The 26209-nt window shown below is 36.2% G+C and overlaps 1 protein-coding gene across 3 annotated transcripts; it reads left to right on the forward strand.

Annotated features, from left to right (window-relative positions):
* Positions 1-825: 825 nt before the first annotated feature.
* On the forward strand, positions 826-26209 carry LOC132064377 (protein SUPPRESSOR OF QUENCHING 1, chloroplastic). 3 transcript variants are annotated; one of them, XM_059457330.1, is made up of 28 exons: positions 834-1233; positions 3040-3140; positions 3263-3319; positions 3410-3504; positions 5239-5338; positions 5873-5931; positions 6173-6297; positions 6593-6719; positions 9979-10066; positions 10168-10246; positions 10480-10540; positions 10734-10809; positions 11509-11619; positions 12852-12947; positions 13575-13697; positions 15630-15827; positions 17117-17221; positions 17322-17386; positions 19817-19910; positions 20114-20271; positions 21375-21424; positions 21558-21679; positions 21773-21880; positions 22912-23004; positions 23879-23915; positions 24693-24937; positions 25074-25223; positions 25751-26209. In XM_059457330.1, exons 1-28 carry the CDS (start codon positions 900-902, stop codon positions 25910-25912), a joined length of 3219 nt encoding a protein of 1072 aa, XP_059313313.1. In that variant the 5' UTR covers positions 834-899; the 3' UTR covers positions 25913-26209. The 3 variants fall into 3 exon arrangements, with proteins under 3 accessions (XP_059313315.1, XP_059313313.1, XP_059313314.1); XM_059457331.1 differs by lacking the exon at positions 834-1233 and adding an exon at positions 1845-1908; XM_059457332.1 differs by lacking the exons at positions 25074-25223; positions 25751-26209 and adding an exon at positions 23991-24027 and having other exon boundaries at positions 826-1233; positions 24693-24861.

A 26209-nucleotide genomic window follows, 5' to 3' on the forward strand; every position in this document is an offset into this window, starting at 1 on the left:
TGGTTTATTTTCACATAAATAATATAGAAGATTGTGGAGAAAAGAATGAAAGTGCAAAACCTTTATAAAAATGGGGGAAAAAGGGGGGGGGGAGGGGGAACATATGCCTTCTAATTGATGGTGTGACTGAAAGAGACATGAGGATCGGGAGAAAAACATTATTTTAATCTCTTAAAACAGAATACAATAGTCACTCTAATATTGATGTTTAGACTAATTTCCGAAATTAAAAATTTTGTACAAGTAAAATATAATGATTTAATTAATATACTCAATCATATCAATCAAATTTGATTATTTTTCAAATATTTATACCACAATTAGAATAAAATTAACACTTCTCGTGATAGTTGTTCCAGTTGAAACATATTTTTCAAAATTAAATCGATAAAATCTTATTTAATATCAATATCTAGAGACATATTGGACCGGCTCTATTGTCTGCGCACAAAATATATGAAAAAATCAATTAGTATAAAAAAGTAAGAATTTATTACTCAAAAGCTAAAAGCATAAACTCCAAATAAAATATATAAATTTATTAAGAAACTAAAATATTTAATTAAAATTTGATTTAAGTCTCACCCTTAATAAAAAACCTGCCTTATGGGAATCTCATGTAAAACAGAAACAGAAAGGAAATATAAAATCAACAAAAAGAAATCAAAATGTATCGTCCATCACATAAAATAAGAGGAAAAGACAAAATCCCACCCCAATTCTGATAATCCGCTTAAAACGGCCCTCATATCCAAGACGGATAAAAGGGCATAATAGTCCAATCACACCGAAACACAACTGAATCCCTTTCCCCGCCACCCAATATCAAGAACCAAGAAAACAAGTTCATATAATAAAGGTTTCAGTTGAAGCGTTACTCCAAAGGCCAAACAAAAAAAATGGCGTTGAGGCTTACTACACTGTCCACTTGCACTCTTGGAAAACCCAAACTTTCTTCACTTTTCAATTCAAGATCCAAATTTTCCTTTCAATTTTCTCCAAAACCCTTTAGAAACATGGAGTTGGGGTCAAGAAAGAATGGTTTAAAGGTGAATGCTTGCCAGAAATTGGAAGACAAGAATGCTCAATGGGGGAAAGTATCGGCTGTGTTGTTTGATATGGATGGTGTGCTTTGCAATAGTGAAGAACCTTCAAGAAAAGCTGCTGTTGATGTTTTTGCTGAGATGGGTGTTCAAGTTACTGTTGATGACTTTGTTCCTTTCATGGGCATGGGTAAATTTCTTCCTTTTCTTGGAGACTATCTTGATCATTACTACATTATTTTCTTGAGGTTTCTTTGTCAATCTGCTTATACGGATTTGTATTTTTCCTTCTTGTTATCTTTTTTCTAAGTGTTTGTTGCGAAAGGTGGGTTTGGAATTATCATTAGGATACTAATGAAGAGCATCATCATTGGACCATTGTTTATTCATATTTTCGAAAACAATTTTTCAACTCCATCTACATTGTGATTGAGAAGTAGTTTCTTGATCGCTATGTTTTTTTTCATTCTTTTTTCTTGGATAGTCTCTTTATTGGGTTTTCTTGATTATTATATTCTTTTCATTGCGTCCCTTGTTATCTTTTTCTAAGTCTTTGATGTGAAAGATAGCTATGGAATTATCATTGTGTCCCTTCTTGTTTTTTTCTAAGTACCATTTTTTATTCCTATTCTTGAAAACTATTTTCCAACCCCAACTAGTCTGGGATTGAGAACTAGTTTCTTGATTGATATGTTTGGGAACAATTGACAATATTGGGTGTTTTTTTTTTGTTGACTTCGCTAGACTGCTTTAGATGTCATGCATTAAGTCGAGGTTAAAGCACAAATCATTAGACCCTCACTTTTTAGTTGATAAATGCCTGTCCAGAAAGCAATCGTTCAATGCAATTGTTTCATGGGCATGGGTAAATTCTTCTTCTTCTTCTTGGAGTCTTTCTTTATTGGGATTTTCTTGAAAATTTACGTTCTTTTCTATGTGTTTGATGTGAAAGATGGGTATGGAATTATCATTAGGATTCTGGTGGACAGTATCGTCATTGTTCCAATTTTTATTCATATTTTTGAAAACAATTAACCAACCATCTAGTTTGTGATTAAGACATAGTTTCTTGATTGATATGTTTGGGAACATTTGACTGCTTTGGATATCATTGAGGTTAAATCACAGCATTAGTCCTCACTTTTTAGTTGATAAATCTCTGTGTAGAAAGCAATTGTTCAATGCTATTGTCAGTTTGAGTCATTATATCTTTTACCTCAGCCTTTCGTCATTCTCTTAAAAGCCATGCTGGTGACTTTAATGAGGTAACAACTAAGTCAGCTACCTGTAATATGCAAAAGATGAATAGCAAAACAAGAGAATTAACCAGAATATGTGTCCAGTCCCCTCCATTGGAACTTTGTTATGCAAAAAACTAGAGTGGCCTTCATCCACCTTATTTGAATATTCGATTCTTGTGAAGCTTTATCTCTTTCCCGTCAAATAATAGGTCTTAATTCTGGTTATAGATCTTATCACGTTGCTTTCTTTCATGCATATAGCAAGCCAAGGTCTTGTATGAGTTCTCTCATTCGCTATGTGAAACTAGGACTCTTCTCCACAAGAAACAATTGTACTACAAAATCATCCTTATTGTCTACAAAAACTGGTTCTTGTGAATGATTATCAATTTCTTGCCACTGGACAAGACCAGGGTTGAAATTCCAGTATGTGATTTCTTCCCATATTCTTAAGCCCTGGCAGACAGGTGGAAGGTAGCATGTATCATACTCGAGGTGCATATTAAATTGGTTGGACACCACCATTTTCCCAAAAAAGAAAGTTAATTGCCATTGGATCCAAATAAATCAGTTGAACTTATTGATCTTCAGTTACTCTTTTTTTGACCCGCAAGTAACAAACGCATAAAAAAGCTAGTTTGATGTTACTATCCTTTAGAAAATCAACTTTTGTGTGAGTACCACCTTGTTCTTTGTCATTTTATCTTAATAACCGGTTCTCCTTTTCATTGTCCTTTATCGTCGAAATAAATCAGGTGAAGCAAACTTCTTAGGTGGTGTTGCTTCTGCTAAGGGTGTTGAAGGATTTGATACTGAGGCTGCAAAGAAGAGGTTTTTTGAGATATATCTATTAAAGGTGATTGAAATTTCATATATTTTAGAATATCTACTCTCGAAGCACTTTCCTTTTAGTCATAGTAACTGACCCCAGAACTGACATTTTTTTTTTTTTTTTGATGAACTGACAAACATTTGTAGTATGCAAAACCAAATTCTGGCATAGGTTTCCCTGGTGCTTTTGAACTTGTCTCTCAGGTATGTATAAACTGTGATGCAACTTGACTAAATGTTCTTGCTCTTTCTGCTTTTGTTGCATTTCATTAATTTGGTGATATGGTACAACAGTGTAAAAGCAATGGCCTCAAAGTGGCTGTTGCATCTAGCGCTGACCGGATTAAAGTTGATGCAAACTTGGCTGCAGCAGGTTTACCAATAACGATGTGAGTTGCATTGCACTTTAGCCGTGAATAGTTGCTTCTCATTTCTTTTTATAATTGGCATTCAAGAAACTCCGAATTGTACTGAATCAACACATATCAAGAACTTATTTATTTAAATTATCTTAACCCGATTTTGGATGTCCAGCCAAATCATCGGCTGCTGAACTTGCTCCGGTACGATATCTTTACGGCGAAATTGAATTGTATGTTTGCTCAAAACCCCCCTTTTTTCCGACGATTTTCAATGGTGGGATTCGACCGAAGCAGAAGGATTTGCACAAATAGGATATTTTGAGGCTGCGGTGAAAGCAGAAAGCTGTTGGGAGTTACAATGGGTGGTTTTGCCCCTCTCTGTCATTCTCCTCTGCCAATGATACTCAAATGATTTTTGTTTTCCAATTACAAAACCACCCTTGATTGAATTACTTATTACAATAGCCTCTGATCCATAGTATTAGGGCTATGAAGATTGTTGTTTGTGAAAAAATGAATATAACATTTTACTCTTGAAGTTGAAAATACTGTAGGTGTTTGGACAATATTTGATTGATGTTGATAAAATCTAGTCTTATCTTGGCATGGCATGGCAGCTCACGTGTGTCTGTGAGGTGTGGGGAGAAAAGATCCAGTTTTGATGTTTCTTCTCTGTCTCACAAGGCTGACTGAAGCTTGCAGCCATGACAGGTTTTAAAACTCTTTGCGTTTTGTCTGGAAAAAAGTCAGAATCTGAGCCTACCCCCATTACCTTTATTCTGCTGAAAAATGAGGCGTTTCTGACTCAAAGAATGAACAAGTTATGCTGGGTGAGTTTGATTGACAGCTTGAAAGAGGCAATGATGGATTTGCAGATCTTCTCTTTTAATTGGGCATTTGAGATTATCCTACATGTATCTTGGTGGGGCATGCCCCCAGATTTTCTGGTGGTTTTTGCAGCCATTGAGTCGCGGGACTCTCCTTTTGCCCGAGCTATAACACTTGAAGGGATCTGAGCCTCAATATCTGGGAAAATGGAAAATAAAAGGAATTTCTTTTCTCTTAATTCAAGACTTGAAGGGTCATCTCGTCCAATTGCTCTTGAGAGAAGGAAAGATGCAAAGAGAAAAAAAAAAAAAAAAATCCCAGAAGGGAGAGAATGAGGCTACAAGGGAGTTTAGGTATTTTGTTGAAAGGGTGGTTGCCTCTCTCTGTATTAGCCCGTGATTTCTCAACAACTCCAACAGCCCTTTCTTCAGGATTATTTGTGCAAAACATCCCTTTCTTCCCTCTTACATAGGGACTATTAACAGCCTGTTTGGATTGTTGTTACCATGAATTTTCTTTTTTCTTTCAATAAGCATTTTATTTCAGCACTAAAGAAATGAGGCATAGGAGTAAATTTTGGGGATTTTTGGGGTGTTTTACATTCTCCGACTTGCCGATGATTAATGTGTCAAGTCAAACATCGTTCTTCTGTGTGTTGTATGAATATATATGAGCTAACTTTTGCGGTTGAGTTATGTTCAAGGTCCATTTCTTCATGGTATATACGCAAACACACACACTATGAGTTGGTTGATAATGTAGTTTGGAAGGACATAGTACTTTATCGTGGTTATACAAGTGAAAGTGTAAAACTCTGATAAAACTCGCTGTTTTGCAGTGAAATAATTGAAAGCTCCCTGTCTCCGTCACCTTTATCTTTAGTTATCTTCTTATTTATATTTGACCTCACGTACTTTTTCTTTGATTTGACAGGTTTGATGCAATTGTATCTGCTGATGCTTTCAAAAATTTGAAGCCTGCTCCTGATATTTTCTTGGCTGCATCACGGATTCTTGATGTTCCCATTAGTGAGGTAGTTTCCAGAATATGCAATGCTATTTCCCATCACAATTTGTTTTTAGAACAACTCCATGTCTTTTTTTTTTTCCGTCTTTTTGTCATAAAAAAAAGACATGTAGCTGTGGGTGCGTGATGCTAATCTGACGAGACACTTCTAGTCGCCTAAGATATCACCGATTTTTGCATTCACATTTTGTTTAAGTGAGATTTCTCTACATTATTATCCATATATGGCTGTAATAATCAGATGAAGCTAGCTGGAAAACAATTATGAGCAAAAAAGATACTGAGAAACTTGATAAATATGTTACTATTTTTTGTGTTGAAAATTTAATGTCGGGATGGAAAAGAGATGCTTAAGTGACAAACATTCTTTCAGCGAGAACTGTTTTTCTGAGTCATGATACGCCATTCTCTTATAAAATAATGTGCATTATGAATTGCTGAAGGTTCATATTCGAGGCCGATGGAGTTTTGATGTGTTAAGTAGATCAGTGTTCTGTTTGTTGACCTTGTCAGACATTATCATAATCCTCTATCTTGACAGTGTATTGTGATTGAAGATGCATTAGCTGGAGTACAAGCTGCCAAAGCAGCAAACATGAGGTATTTGTGATTGAGCGATTTTTCTTTTTCTTTATATAGTTGGACTCTGTGCAATCATTTAAAGTTGATGGTACTCCAATCCTACTTGAACTTTCCTCTTCATTTCTTTCATCGGTCAACTGAATCAATAAGTTGTATCAGCATCATTCTAATCATCTATTGTACTCTCTTTGCATCTCGTTTTTGTGATAATTTTGATTCCATTTCTTCTACATTCTTAAGTCTGTTGACCTACTTGCAGATGTATAGCTGTGACGACAACACTATCAGGAGATACTCTAAAAGTAGCGGAGCCATCACTCATCAGAAAGGAGATAAGCGATGTTTCACTTGAAGATATCCTCAGTGGTGGCTCTGGTAGCCATAGTATGTAGTTCTACCAACATGTTAAGAACTGCCCTTTTCATGTACCATTGAGAAATCTAGAAAACTGAAGCTCTTTTGTGTTACTTATGAAAAAACTTGCGAATAAGCTCTTTTTTGTAACGTCTTATATAATTTATTGAAGGATTTCCTCTTCTCTGCTCCCTTAAGCAGTATGCTTTTGCTGTCTTTTACTTAGTTGATAGAAAGCTGCTGGTTTTAATGTTCCTCTAGCATATCATCTGTGGTTAATAGTGGCTCCTTTTCTATGCTTACTATAAAATGACAAACATTGCAGATGTGAGGGTGCAGGAATCTCAAACCGTTAATGATCTAGCTCTCTCTTCACCTGAATCCAATAGGACAGAGATTATGGCAGAGCTGGATAACTATCCAATCAGTGGTGCCGTATCCTCAATTGGAGGGTAAGAGCGATTCAATATCTAGATCATCTCCATCATCATGACCACTTTTGATATCTAATACCTCAAATTGCTGTATGCATTTTGTAGATTCATCTTTTTTCCTTTCTTTTTTTCTTTTCCTCTTTTGTCCATCTGAAATTCCTTCTTGAACTTTACCTAGACTAAGTTGAATTGCTAAGAACAGTGCACAATGGCAATAAACATCCTTATCAATTTTACTCTTAAGGTGTCTTTGGTATGATGGAAAACATTTTTCATGATGAAATCAGCACTTGATTACCATTGTATCCCTATGAGGAGAGAAAAGTTGTGAAATTTTCAGGTGAGAGTCAAGAATTCCTAAAAGAAGTCAGCCAGAAAGAGAAGTGAGGTTAATAGAGAGAAGGGATTTCTTCCAGGTGGTTGCCCCTCTCAGTTGTAGCTACTAAACCAACAGCCCTTATTCATGAGATACTCAGAAGCAGAAGATGATTCATATATCTCAGTAAGTGTGTATTATCGGGGAATTTGCACTGATGGCCTTTTTTGAGGTAGTGTTGATAATAATATCACTTCCCGGGTTACCAAAATGGGCCATTGAAGACAATCTGATCCATATCTTGGCCTGGCAAATCCCAGGATGGCCTGCAACTTTTGCATGCAACCTGTGATTTTGCAGCCATGGTGTGGTTGCCTTCTATTTGTCTGAGGAAAATGCAGTATCCGGGCATCAAAGTTTTCGGAGTCAAACTGGGGACTTCTTGTTCTTTAAGGGGTCGTTTGGTTGCTGGTTGGGAAGGAAGTTATAATGTTAGGAGGATTTTTCTAAGGGTGGCTGCTCCTCCCTGCAACTCCAGTGATTTCTCATATGAAAAAAAAAATTGAAAAAAAATCAAACAACCCTTTAAATCTCAGGGGAAAGTTATTCTCACCCTGTTGAGATTTTTGACTGAAATGGTCCTTTATGATGTTATGGATTTGAACTAATTCATCTCACAAAGAAGAGAGAGAGATAGAATTCTGAGGCTTCAACGATACTTGGCAAGAGAAATTAAGAGACCCGTCTCTTTTGGGGGGCGACCCGGAAGGCAAGTGATTTTGGTGTCATGCAACCGAGGTTTGCAGCCATGGCGATGTCTTTATTTTCTTGTTACCTATTGTATTGTTATTCTAAAAGGGTGTTTTGGTATGAAGTGTTTTTCATGATGAAATTAGTGTTTGGTTACTGATACAGCACCCTGAGAAGAAGAAAGTGCGAAATTGTGCAAAAGAGGCTGTCATGATGATAATGTTTTACTTTCTGGGCTACAAAAATCAGGCATTGAGGACAGTCCAACCCGTATCTTGGCCTGCCAAATCCCAGGATGGTCTGCAACTGAGGCTCTCTCTTTTGCATGCAACTGGTGATTTTGCAGCCATGGCGAGGTTGCCTTATCTTTGACCGAGCAAATATGTAGTATCTGAGCCTCAAAAATTTTGGAATCAAAAGAATGATGTATCAAAGAATGATGGCTATTTTATCTTCTTCTTAGATATAATAAGCCCATGATTTCAGAGAGAATTTACCTAAGAGACCCTGTCAGTTTGCATTTGAACCAAAAGCACTTTTGCTTTTTCAGTGGATGTTGTTAATAGATAGATATATAGATAGATAATATGAGGCTATGATGATAGTTTCTTTCCTTCTTTTTTTGAGCAACTCAATAGGGAAAGAAAATAAAGGGACCGTATCTTGGCGGGGCAATCCGGATGGCTAGTGATTTTGTGTCATGCCAACGGTGTTTGCAGCCATGGCGATGTCTTCATTCTCTTGTCTTATCAACAGATCTGAGCCTCAACTTTACTCTTAAGGTGTCTTTGGTATGATGGAAAACATTTTTGCATGATGAAATTACCACTTGGTTACCATTTTATCTCTCTGAGGAGAGAAAAGTAGTGAAATTTTCAGGTGAGAGCGAAGAATTCCTAAAAGAAGTGAGCCAGAAAGAGAAATGAGGTTAATAGAGAGAAGGGATTTTCTTCCAGGGTGGTTGTCCCTCTCTTTTGTGCCAATGATTTTCTGTAGCTACTAAACCAACAGCCCATATTCACGAAGTACTCAGAAACAGAAGATGAATCCATATATCTCAATGATGATAATAATGTCACTCGCTGGGCATTGAAGTCGATCCAACCTGTATCTTGGCCTGGCAAATCCCAGATGGCCTGCAATTGAGGTTCTCTTTTTTGCATGCAATCGTGATTTTGCAGCCATGGCGTGGTTGCCTTCTCTTTGTCCGAGCAAAATGCAGTATCTGAGCCTCAAATTTTTCGGAATCAAACAGCGGACTTCTTGTGCTTTAAGGGGTTGTTTGGTTGCTGGTTAGGAAGGGAGTTATTCATGTTAGGAGGATTTTTTCCAAGGGTGGTTGCCCCTCTCTGCAACTCCAGTGTTTGAAAAGAATCAAACAACCCTTTAAACCTTACCTTATAAAAAAAAAAAAATTGAGGAAATATTCACACCCCATTGAGATTTCTGATTCAAATGGTCCTTTATGTTATGGAGCTGAACTAAGTTCTTCTCACAAAGAAGAGAGATAGATAGATTCTGACCTTCAATTATACTTGGCAAGAGAAATTAAGAGACCCGTATCTTGGTGGGGCGACCCGGAAGGCAAGTGATTTTGGTGTCATCCAACCGAGGTTTGCAGCCATGGCGATGTTGTTATTATCTTGTTACCTATTGTATTTTTATTCTAAAAGGGTGTCCTCGGTATGAAGGAAAATGTTCTTTTTATTTTGTGATGAAACAGAGATTGTTAAATGCATCCTTATGAGAAGAATAAAGTTGGGAAATTGTCAGGGGAGCCTAGAATTTTCCTAAAAAAAGTTCAGCCCCGAAAGAGAAATGAGGTTAATAGAGTGGAGGGATTTTCTTCTAAGGGCGGTTGTCCCTCTCTTCTTGTATTTTTCAAACCTGCTTTGAAAAATGTTTTTCTTGAGCCGAGGGTCTATTGGAAACAACTTCTCTGCCCCAGAAAGGCAGGCGTAAGATTTTTTCTTGTCATCACTTGTTGTTGTTGATGTATAATCACTGAGTTACATGCTTCATTTTGCTGCATGTATGAACAAAAAGTCAAATCTGCTTAGAGTGACATGAATAATACTCGTACAAATGAAATTCTCTCGTTTGCAAATTGGAATACTTTTGTCCCCAAAGAGGGTTCATATGCCTTTATGGGATGACCATTTAGGGAATTTGGTATAATGTTGTGAGGTTGTAGAAGTAATTTATGGACAGGGTGCAGGTTACCAGACGAAATGTTGTAAGATATGGAAGTTTAGGAATTGCTGCATCCTGTCTCCTCTTCACTATTACAAACTGGAAGGTATAGAATTTAAAGACAGAAAGCAAAAGTCATCCTTTTGATTTCTTTTGGTTTTACCTGATTTGGTGTTCATATTTGCATGCTCTGCTATTCCTATGCAGGCAATGCAGTATGCATCTCCCAAAGCTATCTGGAACTTGTTATTTGGCACTGGCAATCCTCCTTTTGGACAGAAAGAAGGTCTGCCTCTTACAATGAAGTATTTTTATCTTCTCTTCATTATCATTGTTCCATTCTTCTTGATGTAGAAAACTTCTCTCGATGACATTATTATTATTTTTATTTTTTGGGGGCATTTCCAATGTGGCTTCTATCCATTCTGTATATGAAGTATGGGCTGCTACTTTTTTTTGGACGAAATTTGAGATAATAATGGAAGGAGATTATTTTTTATTTGTCTATTGCCACTGCAGATGCATCCAGTTCACAGAGGATTCAACAATTTGTAAACTATATATCTGATGTGGACGCAAGGTAACAGAAGTTTTTTTGTATTTTTTAAACATGTAAACTGCAACCTTTTATTGCCTTATAAATAAAAAAGGTTGCCGAGTTTTCCTACATTATGAAATTAGTATCATTTATGTTGCATGCTTTTTGGCATCTTTAATTGTTTCGTTGATTCCTGACTTACTTTATCATGTTTAATATTCTGCATTTTGCTTAGGAAATCTACGACCATTGTGCCTGAGTTCCCATCTAAACTAGATTGGCTGAATACAGCTCCCCTTCAGCTAGGCAGGGTAAATACATAATTCCATATTTCACTTTCTGCTTCTTCTGGCAACTTTATGTCTTTTTTCTTATAGCTTATTTTTGTATATGTTCATATCTATGTTCTTTTTTTCATCCTCCAGTCTTCATGCAAATATTCTTCTGGAAACTTTTGGTTATCTACTTCTATCTAAACAGTGTTTTCTATCAACTACATGTGTATGTAAAATTGTTGAAACTTGGAGAGGAATTCCTCCCAAATATAATATTATGTTGTTTCATAATATACTGTTCTATTTCAATGGATTTCTATATTATCCTTTTGAGTGATGTTAAGAATCTTCTGGCAATGATATTGGTTGCAAAAAGCTTTTAGCGACAACCATGATACCTTTTCTTTTTTAAATGGTGGTGTTCGGGCCAGCTTGTGGCGGCATGGCGCACCTCGACTGTTCCACCGGGCACCTGCTACCTCCCACCACACAAGTACTGGATAACTCTGCCCGCAAGGCTTAGGCAGATGGGAGACAACCATGAATACCTATACCATCTATGAATTTGAAAATTTTCTGTTCTGCTGAGTAGTACTTTTAATCTTATTGTTTCTTGGAGGTATGTTTAATATGCACATATTTGCTGGAAAAATGAAAAAAAAAAAGGAGTTCTGGATGATATATCTGTGCTATTACTATGCACTCATTCCCTGAAACATTCCTATGTTTGCGCAGGATTTGAGAGGAAAAGTTGTTCTTTTGGACTTCTGGACTTACTGCTGCATTAACTGTATGCATGTACTGCCAGATCTGGAGTTTCTGGAAAAGAAATATGAAGATATGCCTGTAAGATTGTCTTTCACCCTTTCACCTTTTGGGTTCCAATCTCAGCTTTGTTGGTTGTCTCATGAAATGATATTCTGTCTACAACAAGTTGATCATCGGAGATGTACTCCAACTGTTTCTCATAGTTATAATAGTGTATACCTATCCTGAAAATTCTTAACCATATTGTTTTTAGTTTGATTACGAGTAGATCATTATTCTACTAATTCCGGCAGAAGGATACATGGACATGCATGCTATAGTTCATGTAGGACTACAGACAATCTGAGGTTCTCATTAGATAGAGGTGCACAATTGCAGCAGTTAAATGTTCAGGAGAGAAGGGAAAGTGAAGTTAAAAAAGCCATGGCTAGGTCAGGTTAGGGTGAGTTAGCTGGTTTAAATTATGTTTAGAATTCATCTACAAAGAAATATTGCTAAAATGTAGGAATGTTAAGATCAAGCTGTACTTTTGTGATACCAATGAAAGGCTGTCTAGACTGCAATTCCATGGGGTTTGTCTTTGTTGATATCACATCTGTGTCGATCTATATTCTTTCTGTGCGGTAAATGCACTAAGTAATTTGTTTTAGTTTTAGTTAGGCTTTAGATTACTCTGAAATCCAGGCAGTTTATCTATTAGTTTATTCTGTAATATTCCCTGTATCCAATATCTATAAAATCTACAAACTCTTGGTTTTGAGCAAATTTCAAAAAAATAGGCATGAAGTGCGTTTTGCAGATCGCAAATGCTGTTAAAGGAGAAGGAAATTTCATGAGGTTTTAGCTTTTAACTGGGCTTATCTGTAAACTTTCTGAGTTATTACTGACTGGTCAAACCGATATAGCCTCAAATTATTGTCTCATACATGTGAAATGACCAGAAGGATAACTGCACTTCTTATGAGCCCTTCTAGCTTTCATAATAAGATCTGTATACTGGGTTTGAGCTTATGAAGGAATATTGTCACAAGTTCAACTTTTCATATATCTTACTCTGAAATCGTTTCTGATATTCTCTTGGGAACGGGAAAAAAGAGAGTGAAAGTTAACACTGCAGACTGAGGAAAGTTTGATCTATATTCACTTCTAGTCTTTTTAGGAGGAAGCCAATATTGCTTATCCAAAAAAACAGGAGGACGAACTAATATTTGTTATTAATTTAGTAGTTTTTATCCGCAGTTGCATCTGAAGGTTTGCATACACACTTCTATTCATAGTTGTAGCTGATTCATCAAACATTAGTTTTGCAGTTTGTGGTTGTGGGGGTGCATTCAGCTAAGTTTGACAACGAGAAGGACCTTGAAGCCATTCGTAGTGCTGTATTACGCTATGGAATCACTCATCCAGTAAGTACTTGTTCAAGAGCTAAACTATTACAGATTTTAATGTTTGATGGTTCTTTCCAATAAGAACAGCCTGTCTGCTTGGTCTTGAATCTATTAGATCCCCAAGAAATGAATGAATATTTGGAAACAACATAAATGTGCAGAGAATTTAGAGCATCCATATTAGGTTATATATTACTTTTTTTGGTAGATTAAGGATGAACCACCGCTGCTATCTACACCATACTTGGCTATGTTAAAATTGCCATTCCAATTGTTAACACTGTCTTGGGAACCTCTCCCCCACCCTTCCCTCCTTTTCCAATCCAAATGTACCTTCTGAGCCTCGGGGACTCCATATTTTTTTTAAGAAGGAAGACTCCATAAATTTAACAGCAGGGAGTACTTGCTAATTCACTGTTAATGATTAAGGATTGTCTGACAATGTCTGTAATCTATTTTTCCAATTGAACTCTTGTTTATTACTGCACTTCATTACTCAGATTCGGTATACTGGTGCATAGGGTAACTTAATTTGTCATTGTTATCATTTCAAAATATCAGCTTTAATTTTTGATTGTGGGTCTCTGCTTCTTGCCTCCTTTTCTGTATGTTAAATAGTTTCCTTAAGCTCTTTCAAACTATCAGGTTGTCAATGATGGAGAAATGAATTTATGGCGCGAATTAGGTATCAATTCATGGCCAACGTTTGTTCTTGTCGGGCCAAATGGCAAGCTCTTGGCACAAATAGCTGGCGAAGGTCATAGAAAGGTTTCTTACAGGATTCCTTTTTTCTTTGATATTTCAAGCACTAGCAGTAGTATATATACAGATTATCTAACCCATTCATGATGGCGCAATCACGATTAAATGATGGAAAATGGTTCATTTATTAACTTGACAATTGATGTAATACATTCAATTAGTAAACGCCTTTCAAAGTGCAGTATCAAAGGAATCTTTTGAGAGAATATGTCATCTTTCACTGATGAACTGTGTGACAATCATCTAAAAGTTTAAGCTGTTAGAAAAAGCACATTTTATTTACTTAATTATGTCATAATGTCCATAACATATACCCCCTTACCTGCGAGCCTGACTCTTTTTCATAGGTCAAACACGTGGAAATTCTTTTTGATAAAGGGTGGCGATGAGCCTTGGCGTAACTGGTAAAGTTGCTGCCATGTGACCAGGAGGTCACGGGTTCGAGCCGTGGAAACAGCCTCTTGCAGAAATGCAAGGTAAGGCTGCGTACAATAGACCCTTGTGGTCCGGCCCTTCCCCGGACCCTGCGCATAGCGGGGGCTTAGTGCACCGGGCTGCCCTTAAAGGGCGGCGATGAGACTCGAAACAAGGACCTCTGCCTGATTTGATATCATGTTGAACTATGTGACCATGTTATCTAAAATTAAGTTGTTAGAGAAAGCACATTTTATTTACTTAATTACGTTTTTAACACAGTTCAAATCTCCTGTTGCCATTAACTTATTTCTGTTTCAGTGGAGAAGCTCTTCTTTCATTTGACTTCCTAAAGTTGACAAAGCCAACAATTATTACGAGGGATATGTTTTTACATTTAGCAGTCAAAAACCCTCATTATTTTGTATCAATCTTAGCTACACTCCCTTTGTCCTAAATCTTTATTGCAATTTCTGAAACTTTTTGTTTCGGATGTCCCAAAATTTGGCAACATTCTCTAATATTATTGTTTTACACAACTTACACTCGAGTCAAGAATTTAAATTCATTAGCTAATCAATTTTGAAGTGTGATGATATATGCTTTCTCTGTTGAACAAACTTTAATATCTTTTCTCTGTAGTTATATAATGTAAATGTCAAACTACATACTGAATTAATTTGAAGAAAAATGGAAGACAGACTGTAATATTTAGAGATGCATGTTATTCTTGCGGGCATGTTAAGACTTTTCATGAATCCACTTTTAAATCGAGTAAAACCGTCTTGTAGTATGGACCAATGTAGATGATTATTTTCCCTTTTCTTTCCATATATAAAAGAAAGCTTATCCAGAGCTTGTTTTGATGTCATTGCATCACAAAAATAAAACGAATTACTTCCAGATGTAAAGGGGTATAAGTTGGAAATGTGGAAGGGAAAAAGAATTTTCTGCGGAAGTATTCCAAATTGAGAGGCAAAATTGACCAGTTCAAGTGGAAAAATGTTGTTTGAGTAAGAAATTAGTTGAAATATACTATGAAAATGTATTACAGTCGATATATATAGTTCAAAAGTAACAATAGAGGAATGACAGTCTAGAAGTTGGAGCTTCTGTAACCTTAGGCAAGTGAGAAACCTGTCCCAAATTTCCTTCTCCCGACAATATTGGAGGTGGTGGATAGCCAGATCTCTTTTGGTAGCTGACAGACCCTGATCTGTGACCTCAATGTGACATATCTCTGAATTTTAAAAATATATTTTGTAATATAACAAACGTAGGCTAGGAAAGTGTTGATATTTTAGAGAATTGAAACAAGGTCACTTCTCTTTTACTCTGGAACTCCTCTATTTTGTTTTCTGTTTTTCTTCTTTTCCTCTCTTTTCCTTCATGAAAAAAGTATTAAAATGTCGAAGCTCCTGCTGTTATCAAATGCAACTTCATAAAAGAATCTCTGGCAGTTGATAGTGAAGATCATTGACAAGAACTGGCTATCATTTTGATGTTTTCTGCTTTGGTTTGTAGGATCTTGATTATTTAGTCGAGGCTGCTCTTCGGTTCTATGGTAAGAAGAATCTCTTGGATAGCAAACCCATTCCCTTGCGCTTGGAGAAAGATAATGATCCTCGCTTGTTAACATCTCCTTTAAAGTTCCCCGGTAAGCTGGCAGTTGATGTCCTCAACAACCGGCTATTTATTTCAGACAGCAATCATAACCGAATAGTAGGTTCTTCCTCTCTCTCCTCCGTCATCTCTCTGTTATGGTTATTGTATTAGTTTGAGAAATTTTAAATGCATGAAATGCAGCAAGTGGTTGATGTCTGTTGTGTCGAAGGTTTATTAACCCTTTTTGTGGTTTGCTCTTCTTCCGAAGTCATGAACTGACCATGGGGTTATTGAAGAATTTCAAGTTTAACGCGGAAAATGAATTGTTGATAATCAATAAATGAAGGTATTCCAACCTTTGAAAGTAAATGTATTCGCGACACTGAGTTGCAGGTGATCCAAGTCTCCATTTACTTTTGGAAATGAAAACTTAAAGAGGGAAGTTTTTATTTTATTTCATTGTTAAAGTGTGTTTTGATATCAGCAAAAGGTAATTGCTGTAAGATATTTGCAAGATAAGTGCTACAGAAAATTTGAACAGGAAATCAACAACAACATACCCAGTGTAATCCCACAAGTGGGAAAAGGTCTAGGGCTATGCTAAGATGAGATCAATCTTTATACATTTTGTTGAAAAGGCAAGGGATAATATCACTAAACTGTCAAAGCATGATCATTCATATGCCAATGCAGTGTATAGTAATGGTAATTGGGAGATGAAATTAGAGTTTCTCCTGGAAAGTATTTCCTGCTCATGAAGATTGGGTGATGTCAAACTGGAAATTAATATAATTAAAAATAAGATTGAGAGATTTTAGGCATTTGGCAGTCTCCCTTTTATCCAAATTTGGTGATGAAAGAGCAAAGAATAAAGATTGTAAGCTACTAGGGCTGTTGAATATGGTAGAATCAAATTTCACGAGGAAGATGGAAAAAATGCTGGGAGGAGGTAAGGAAGGGCTCATAAGAGATGTCTCTGTTAGTCTTTTAGTTATGATTTTATTACAGAACTGGTTCCTTCTTTGTGGGGGACTTAGAAGTTGTGTAGGAAATTATGTTTCCTTCTATGTACAATCTGGTTCTTATTTGCTCTCTTCTGAAATTTTTTCATTCTGTTACATTATAGTTCCTTCTTACTCTGTCCCAGTCTCAAGAACATGGTCCTGATTTTTTTTTTTTTTTGATAATGGTAACTTGTAACATGGTCCTGATTTTTCTTTGATACTTTTTCCCATAATCAGATCTTTCCCGCATATACTACACTATTTGAGTGACCGGATTTGCTAGTATCACACCTGTATTACCCCTAGATCTTATTATTATTAGTCTTCTTTCTCATGTCCACGTTCTCTTTATGAGTTGAATGGTAAAATTAGTAATCCCAGAAAATTTTCACGTGCGGACAGGTAGTAACTGATCTAGAAGGAAACTTTCTAGTCCAAATTGGAAGCACAGGAGCAGAGGGCCTTCGTGACGGTAGCTTTGATGATGCCACATTCAATCGTCCGCAGGTAATTATTGTAATTTTTTTGGTTCTCTTAAAAGTTGGATTGCTCACTTTTTCCCATTTGCAAAAATGATCTCAGATCTTAATTTTTATTATCTCTGTAGGGTTTGGCTTACAATGCGAAGAAAAACCTCTTATATGTGGCAGATACTGAAAACCATGCTTTAAGGTAATGTCAGAAGAGGCATGCCTGTGATTGGGCAATACATATATGTTTTTGCTTCTCATATTTAAATGACTATCACCTATTGTTTATATTCTGAGTTCTCCATTTCCACAAATATTTTCCTCGGAGTAGATGCTTATGCCTTCATCTTTGAGACGTTGAGGAGGATAAAATTGACATTATGGGTTTATTATACTGATTATTACCGGGAAAAACTTGGATTGACCAAAGGGTATATTGGAATCTAATTTCGTTTTTTTTTTTTTTTTTTGCATGAAAGAATTTTTGTTCCTCAGTGATTACAAAATCAAAAACTGTACTTCTTGTGATGGATTTCGTGATGTGTTTTTATCTTTCTTTCTTAAAATGGGAAATGTTTGTGCTATAATTGTATCCTCTGTCTTTACGTCAAGTAGTTTGATGGCACATGGAGATTTTTAAGTTAATTTGAGTTGCATATTTTATTAGATGTAGGTGGATACAAGCTGGTAAAGTAGGTGTCGCAAGGTAGTTTGAATGTTTTTTTAATTTTTTCACATCAATGGCTAAATTTGATTTTTGCATTTACTTGAATTCTTGATATTTGTGATAGAATGTCATTGATTATTAGTGTAGGACAAATATTTGGAGCTTCAAAATAAAATTTCTCACCCAACATTGTCTGCCAAAAAAATAAGTTGGAATCAGTATTCTTCAACTGAAGATTACAATGGCAGAATCTGAATATTTCAAATTTCTGTAACTTATACATGTTGATAACCATGTTTGCTTTTTGTTTCTGTACCTTTTAATAAGATACTCCTCCTTTCATTTAGTTTTGACTAATCTATCTGTAGCTGATTAGAAAAGAGATCAATTGGTAAGTTTTGACTAATCAATCTGTAGCTGATCAGAAAAGAGATCAATCGGTACGTGGGTAATAATGGGTAGGTTTGAAGTTTATTTGAGAATTAGAAGCCAAACAGGTTCAGTATTTCATGTATTAGCTACAATCACTCATTCTACGCATTAATGAAAATTTTCGTATGAGGTCTTTTCTAGAACTAGCTGATTTTCCACGAGGTTAAATTAAACCGTGAATAATTGATTGCAAATGATTTCTTTTGACAGGCCTGCATATCTTTTCCTGGCAAAGAACTTAGGGAAATATATTGTAGATAACAGAGAACTTATAGCTGTGCTATGTTTCCTCAAAGAACCAGAAGATATTAGATAAAAACATAGCCACAGAAAAAGAAGCAACTGAATGAAGAAAAAAATGAGTAAGGATATCTATGTCACCACGGATGGGAAGGGGGAGGAGACCTACTCAATATAGGGTGGGTGCGAGGGGAAAAAGAGACGGATTTTCTCGAGCTTGGGGGGGAGCCAGTAGGCTGGGTTAGCTTGTGGTGTTGGAATTGACAGGCATTGTGATCAGGCCACGTGAAATAATGAATTAGATCGGCTAAAAATATTAGTGGAGTAAGGCTGCGGATAAGGTGAGGAAGGAGAAGGAGAAACTGGATCGGCTTGAGGAAGGCAAATGTTTGCCCTTTTACTATGATGAAATCCAATGGAATACTAATCCTCAGATTAGTATCTCACCCACTGGATCACATGATACCAAATTGCGCTGATATTCCTCAATTTGCTCTAGTAGTAGTTTCAGATTTCATATTTCTGTGAAACTATCATCCCTCATTAATCCAGTCCTTATGGCTACCAAATGGGCGTTAACAGAATTTCAAAACCAGAAAGGCAGGTTGGGTCAAGGGTTGCTACTTTGCCCATCTATGAACTTTCTTGACTAAGTTTGAAGATAACATGATATTAATGTCGTAGTAATTGTCATGATCTCTGATTAATTTAAACATATATTGTTCATGGGCTAAAGACATTAGCAGCTGTTAAACATTTACAAAGTTACTAGTAAACTAATATTCTCCTCAGTTACCCCTTCATTTGAAGTAAAACAGTTTTTAAGAAAGGTCTTTTTAGCCCTACAATTTCTGTTCAAATGCAAAAAATGTCTTCGATAAAATTATTGTTAACCAAATACATACTCTTTTTGTATTAGCCTTTAATCTAAGGGATTAAAAGGTGTACCCGATTCTGAACTTCCATTGGAATGTAATATGAAAAGGCTTATGATGTTTTTTTGCTCATTTGATATAACCAACTTATAGTTCTTTAAGCCAATTATCAAGGTATTTACTGTGGTTAAATCATTTGAAAAACTTTTTAACATGTTGAACATATCTTCTCATTTCCTAGCATTGACAACATGATGTTGGACATTCTGTTTCCCAATTTTTGTATTGTTCCTTCAATTTTCCTTTTTAATTGGGCATGATGTGTTTATCAGCTTATTTATGAGATCACAGCTTTATTCTTTGCCTGGGTAATGTTAATGAAGTCTTTAATTTAACCAATTGAGTTCTACTACTGTAGGGTCATTGACTTTGTGAATGAGACAGTGCGGACCCTTGCTGGAAATGGAACAAAAGGTTCTGATTATGAAGGGGGAGGAACTGGAACTGCACAGGCAAGATTGGATCAAATTTATGATGTCTTCAAGCTTGTCATTAAATAATAACTTGGTCACAAACTGGTTCCTGTTAGCTCTAGCTTATTTCCATGATTTGTAGTTTCATTTTCTAATCTTGTCTTTCTCTTAGATCAATTTCAAATAGTCTGATGAATCATCCCTTTTTCCTTGGAACTGAACATCATTGGTCTTGTTTTCAGCTTCTCAACTCTCCCTGGGATGTCTGCTTTGAACCCGAGAATGAAATTGTCTACATTGCAATTGCCGGTCAGCATCAGATCTGGGAGCACAGGACGTCAGATGGAGTTACAAGAGCTTTCAGTGGGAATGGTTATGAGAGAAATTTGAATGGTTCAAGGTAATATGCGTGTGTCTGCCTGGTGTTAGGTTAACTGGAATTGCTTAAGAATGCTGATTAACTGTGCTAGTTGTTTATATGAGATTGAAGCATAGTGATTGATTGATTATGGAATGCTATGATGCTCACCTGTTGGATCCTGTCACACTTTCTTTTGAGGTGTTTTTTCTACTTCTAAACCGGTTTCCAAGCTTTTTTGACGAAAAGGTACAGTTTCCTCTTTTTGATGAAAAATAGATCCATATGTTAATCTAGAGCAAGGAAGAACCAACTGAGGACCAGATCTTTCACCAATATACCTACAGAAACAAACTAAAATTCACGTTTTCCTCTGAAATTCTATTGGCATGCTCACCACAAAATTCTATCAGCGTACTCATATTCTAGCAAGGACGGATATCTTTCTTCTTTTGAACTGCCTCTAAAAATCTTTCAATTTTTGTGGAAACACTAAGAGTTTTTATGGACTGAGCTTTTGGCAAGGTAGGTATACACTAGGATAGGAGAAGTTGTCAAAAAGTACATGGGAATTTAGCTGGAGTGGCATTTTAACATCAATTTGTTTTCTTGAAAATTCCATTATGAATTTGGAACCATGTTCTGTGGACTCTAGCATTATCCTCTAACTAAATCAGTTGGAACATGAAGAAAACAAAAATATCTTCCTATAAGCAAGAACCCACACTCAAAGGAATATATTTGCAGTGCCTCCCTTTTGGACTTGAATCTTGATAATGTGCTCTGGATCTCTTCCTAGTAAAAAATTTGGTTCAACATTAGCTCTAATAAAATTTTCTATGTCGGCAACTTATCATATGGTTAGTGCTATTACTTCCTAGTAACACGTGGTGAGGTTAATTGATCTTCATGAATCAGCAGGAGCTTGCAATCAAAAGCAAACAGGGAAAAAAACTAATTTAATGTGGAAAAGAGAAACCGGCTTTGTACGCTTAGTTTTTGGGTTTTGAGATTCTTTCATTGTATGGCTTTTCCTTGTATGTGTTAGTTGTGAGAACATTTCCTATCATCACCACTCACTTTAGACGAACTTGCTGAAATTTTGACTATTGTCACGCATCGTCTTCTTTTTTGCGATGGGAAAGCTCTACAAGCACCTCATTTGCACAACCTTCTGGGATTTCTTTATCACGAGGTAATTCTTTTAACAAGTCATGAATTGTTCTTTTGAACTGGTCTACAAGTTTTTACTGTTACCTTTCTAAAAAAAGCAGGCTACAGTTTTCACCTTTTCCTTTGATACAGTTGGTTTACTTGTTTTTTGGTAGATCTAAAGGAGGCATATATTGCTGATAGTGAGAGTAGCTCTATTCGGGCAGTTGATCTAAGAACGGGAGGTTCAAGATCACTGGCTGGTGGTGATCCACTTTTTGCGGAAAACTTGTTTAGGGTAATTTCTGTTTGAAGCTAAAGAAACCAGATTTGCATTTCTCTAGACACTTGTGGCAGAATAAAACTTGTTAAAGAAACATTTCTTGTGCAGTTCGGTGACCATGATGGAATAGGCTCCGAGGTACTTCTTCAACATCCGTTAGGTGTTTTATGTGGAAAGAATGGTCAAATTTATATTGCAGATTCTTATAATCACAAGGTACTTACAGGCAAATTTTTGACAGTAAATATTTTTTCCATATGTGACATAATTTCATGACATCTTATGATGTTTGATACACTTCCTAAGACATCTTATTATTAATTTAATTTAAACTACGATGTGATATTTCTTTGTCAAACTAACTTCTCAATCGCTACTTTCAAATATGTTTCTACTACTATCAACATATTATTCAAGTGGAGAAGACCAAACAAATGTGCTTCTAGAAGGCATACCTCCAATTGATGAAATATTAGATGCATAAGAAGAAAGAAGAGAAATAGGCCCTTGAGCCTCCTGGCTATTTTTTTTTTCCAAACATAATCTGGACAGTCTTAACTTATTTCTAGTTATTTGGACTTGATCAAAGCTTATTATTTGAACTTACACCTTTTTGTCTTAAAATCTTTATGACGGGTTGGGTCTACGAAAAGTGGAGGAGAAGATAGTAGAGAGAAGGCCTTTGGTAGGATTAAAACCGTGTGAAGGATGTAGTTGCAAGCACTAGTTGATAACACTTAATAGGATTGTTAATAGCATTACACTTAATATCAAGGCGAGAACACATGTCAACAATGGTACAACTTATGGTGGAGTTTGTGGTTTCCCCCTTCTGAATAAAATTATGACTGAGATATCAATTTAATAAAGATTAGTCTGCTCAACCGGAAATTGGCACTATAAAGAATTTTGCAAAACCATTTAATTTAGATTTATGTCGTAATTTATGTGTAGATAGAATATTGGCCTGATGGCAGATAAGAAACAGTTGCCTGAATGAAGAATAGCAGCGAAGTATTAGGTTTCAATTTTTTGGCCGTTTCCTGATTTTCAAGTGGTATATATGGAACTTCTTGCAATCATCTAGTGAGCTTGCAATGAGATGTTTCGTATGCTGCTTATTGCGGTTTCAGCTCAAAGAAATCATCTTATATGTAACTTATGTTTCGATAATGAAGTACTTATTTGGTACTGTGACAGAAACATTTCAAGTAAATTGAACTTCCTTTTTTTGTTTAACTTGCCAGATTAAGAAGCTAGATCCAGTTAGTAAAAGGGTGACTACATTAGCTGGTATTGGTCATGCTGGTTTCAAAGATGGAGCAGCAGTGACAGCTCAGGTGGGAGAGATTTCATATATCTTTTCTTACTTGTATCGTATTCTGGACGTTAGTGCTATATTCATTGACATTCACTGCAACCAACCACATTTTATGTTACACTTGATAGCATTTGCATGGAAATAAGTAACTGGTATCACGACATAGACCATATTTTCTCCAATTTGATGGGCATAATAAGCTGCTGACACATGAATAATTAAATCTAGCATATTATTTATAACTAAAATGTGTGGCTGTGTCTGTAGACAACCTGTTTAGTTATAAGACGCGCCGCATACCCCTCCCGCCAAACTTTTTCTATGTTTTATTTCACCATCAATCACGGTAGCATGTGGAGGTCATTGTCTTTGGCAACATATGTTTGGTATTTCTCGATGTTAAAATGATGGAAAGTTTTCTACAATTTTATTTGAATCTTTGACTGCAAATCAAATTTCTTTTGAAGCTACTTGAGAATGTGAGGCGCGTGGTGAATGCAGAGGTTGTGCTGTCTCTGTAAAGAGCACCCAATCATGTACACACTTATTTGGACCTGAAACGTGCTCCAAGAGTTCACAAATGAATATTATTATTTCCGTGAATCTGCACAAAACTATTTTCTACTTTTTACATACCTCTTGTATGTGGAAAGACTTGTTGATACTATACATAAACACAAAATTTTACCTTATCAAGGGAAAAAATAAGGAGTATTTGTTAAGTCAATACTGTAGGGATTATAGTCTTTGTGTTTTGTCCATTTAAAGCTTCAATTAACATGTGGGAGGGATAATTTCTCTCATTCTAAAGACAAATTGCTTCCACTGCTTAAATCTCTGACTTGCAATTTTGGTGATTCTCATCTCTCTTTTTTATTTTTATTTTCCTACAGTTCTCAGAGCCATCTGGAATTGTTGAAGCAGAAAATGGTACTCTCTTCTTCTATGTGCACAATTTCATTTGGCTGCTTGCTAACTCTAAGAGTGGACCGTAAAACTTTGCAGGAATAAGAGAGACATTACTAATCTCTATGAATTGGTTGTCTGTCCTCAAAAATTTACTCGCAATCAAAGCAGGACAGTAGCATTTTGACAAATGTTGCATTTTCACCTTGAAAAGACCATTCTTGTTTTCCTTGTCATTTAGAATATGTTCAAATGATATTACCTACTTTGCTTCTTCCTTTCAAGTTCAATTTACTGCAGGGGAAAATTTACTGCAGGAGAACTATCACGCTTAATTTTTGTATACTCATCATAAGCTTGCACTAGCAAGAAACTATACGAGTGCTTGTTATGCATGGCAGTTGTTTGTAATTGATCAAGCAGATGTTCCTGCTAAAGCATTAAGTTTAAAGTCTATCCATTTGTGGGATGAGTTCTCTGTGAAAAGAAATCAATTATGTCAATGCTCATCTCTGCATAAACACGTCTGAAGTGCTCATTCCTGCATGACTGGTCTGCTCCTCTATCTCAAGTTACCACATATGGGCCACCCTGTTTTGCTTTGTTCTTTCACATTTGTCCTAAGATCAGAGAGAGAGAGAGAGTCTTCGGTATCAATTGCTTAAGATCCATTAATACTTTCTGGATCGTCTTCATCGTATCTTGTATTCAACTAATACTAATCTTATGTATCTCAGTGGTCATGTTTGAAAATGTAACAGCTGAAACTTTTATTTGACTCTATTCTACGAGTCTTTTCAGGAAGATTATACATAGCAGATACAAATAACAGTGTGATAAGATACTTAGACCTGAACAAGTCAGAAGCTGAAGTTCTTACTCTGGAGTTGAAAGGAGTGCAGCCTCCACTTAGATCCAGATCTTTGAAGCGCCTGAGACGCCGATCAGGAGCTGACACACAGACTGTCGTAGTTAATGGCGGTTCATCCAATGAGGGAACATTGAACTTACGGATCTCAGTACCTGAAGGATACCATTTCTCAAAGGTTTTCTTTCTCTCTTTCCTGAACTAATTGATTAAGAAAATAGGGAGCCGTACTTTGTTACCCTTGAATTTACCACCTCAATATGTCCCCTTTTTTATTTGCCTCATAGTCTTTTCTGCCTTCTACCAAAATGCAGGAAGCACAGAGTAAATTTAGCATAGATTTTGATCCAGATAATGCTGCTGAGGTTGATTCCTTGGAGGGAAATCTCAGCCCAGAAGGTTCTGCAGTTGTGCACTTCAGAAGATCTTCTGCTTCATCATCCACCAGCAGAGTTTATTGCAAGGTACGATTATCTGTAGAATGTATCTTTGACTTTAGTTTGATCAAGTTATGGCTTGCATTTGCTTCCTTAAGCCACGGGCAAGTGTATATATGACCAATTTTATGAATAGAAAGCTTGTGGCTGGTAGCTAGGCAATCTTTCGAGCAAAGTAAAGCGTCAGTTGCTTCAGATTTGCCATATGGCAATTTGACCTCTTTTGCATGTGCTTTGGCATTGGTACTGACTTGATATATACGCTTTCGAGTAGCACTGGTTAGTAACATCTCATGAAACCGATAATGATAGCTAGCTCAATTTTCAGTCTACCAAAGCAGTATGTTCTACCACAGGATTAAGTTTGTGCCTCATTTTTGCACGATGAGGATGCTATGTGATTATTATTCATCTTACAGTTACATTTTCTATGAGTACTTCTGTGTTCTCCACTTTGAGACCTATTACATCTGGGCTAACTATAAAAGAACAGGATTATTTGTCCTCAGCTTTTTCCACTTCCCTAATGTAAAAACTTGTAAAAACAATTTCAGGTATACTATTGCAAAGAAGATGAGGTTTGCTTGTACCAGTCATTGACCTTTGAAGTACCATTTCAAGAGGTAAATCCAGATTCTGCCCCTGCCATCATCACACTTCCTTTTGATGTGAAGCCAAAAACATCCCCAAGTACCTTACAGATTCCGGTCAGGTGATTCATCTATCACAAATTAAAGTGAGCATGCATATTTACTTAATCATGATTACGTGATAAATGAATGTATAAAATACACATCCGCTGGGGGTAGTCTTCTACCTTTGTGCTTTGCATTCAATTCAAGATATGGTACCATCTTATCCTCCAAAATAGTATTAAAATATTTAAAGTAGTTGATGATATTTAGTAGTAGTAGTACTTTAATAGATGTCATAATCATAATCATGAGTCACGAGTTAACGACCAACGTGATCATTAATTGCATGATAAGCAAAGGATAAAGGAAAGGGACTCA

The sequence above is a fragment of the Lycium ferocissimum genome, chromosome 7, assembly GCF_029784015.1.
Source record: "Lycium ferocissimum isolate CSIRO_LF1 chromosome 7, AGI_CSIRO_Lferr_CH_V1, whole genome shotgun sequence".
Lineage (NCBI taxonomy): Eukaryota > Viridiplantae > Streptophyta > Magnoliopsida > Solanales > Solanaceae > Lycium > Lycium ferocissimum.

Bases quoted from the DNA above. Each gene is read 5' to 3' on its own strand.
- LOC132064377 (XM_059457330.1), top strand. From the start codon at position 900: ATGGCGTTGAGGCTTACTACACTGTCCACTTGCACTCTTGGAAAACCC. The intron at 17,387-19,816 runs GTAATGTCAGAA...CTACTACTGTAG, and splicing joins ACTGAAAACCATGCTTTAAG to GGTCATTGACTTTGTGAATG. The intron at 23,005-23,878 runs GTGGGAGAGATT...ATTTTCCTACAG, and splicing joins GAGCAGCAGTGACAGCTCAG to TTCTCAGAGCCATCTGGAAT.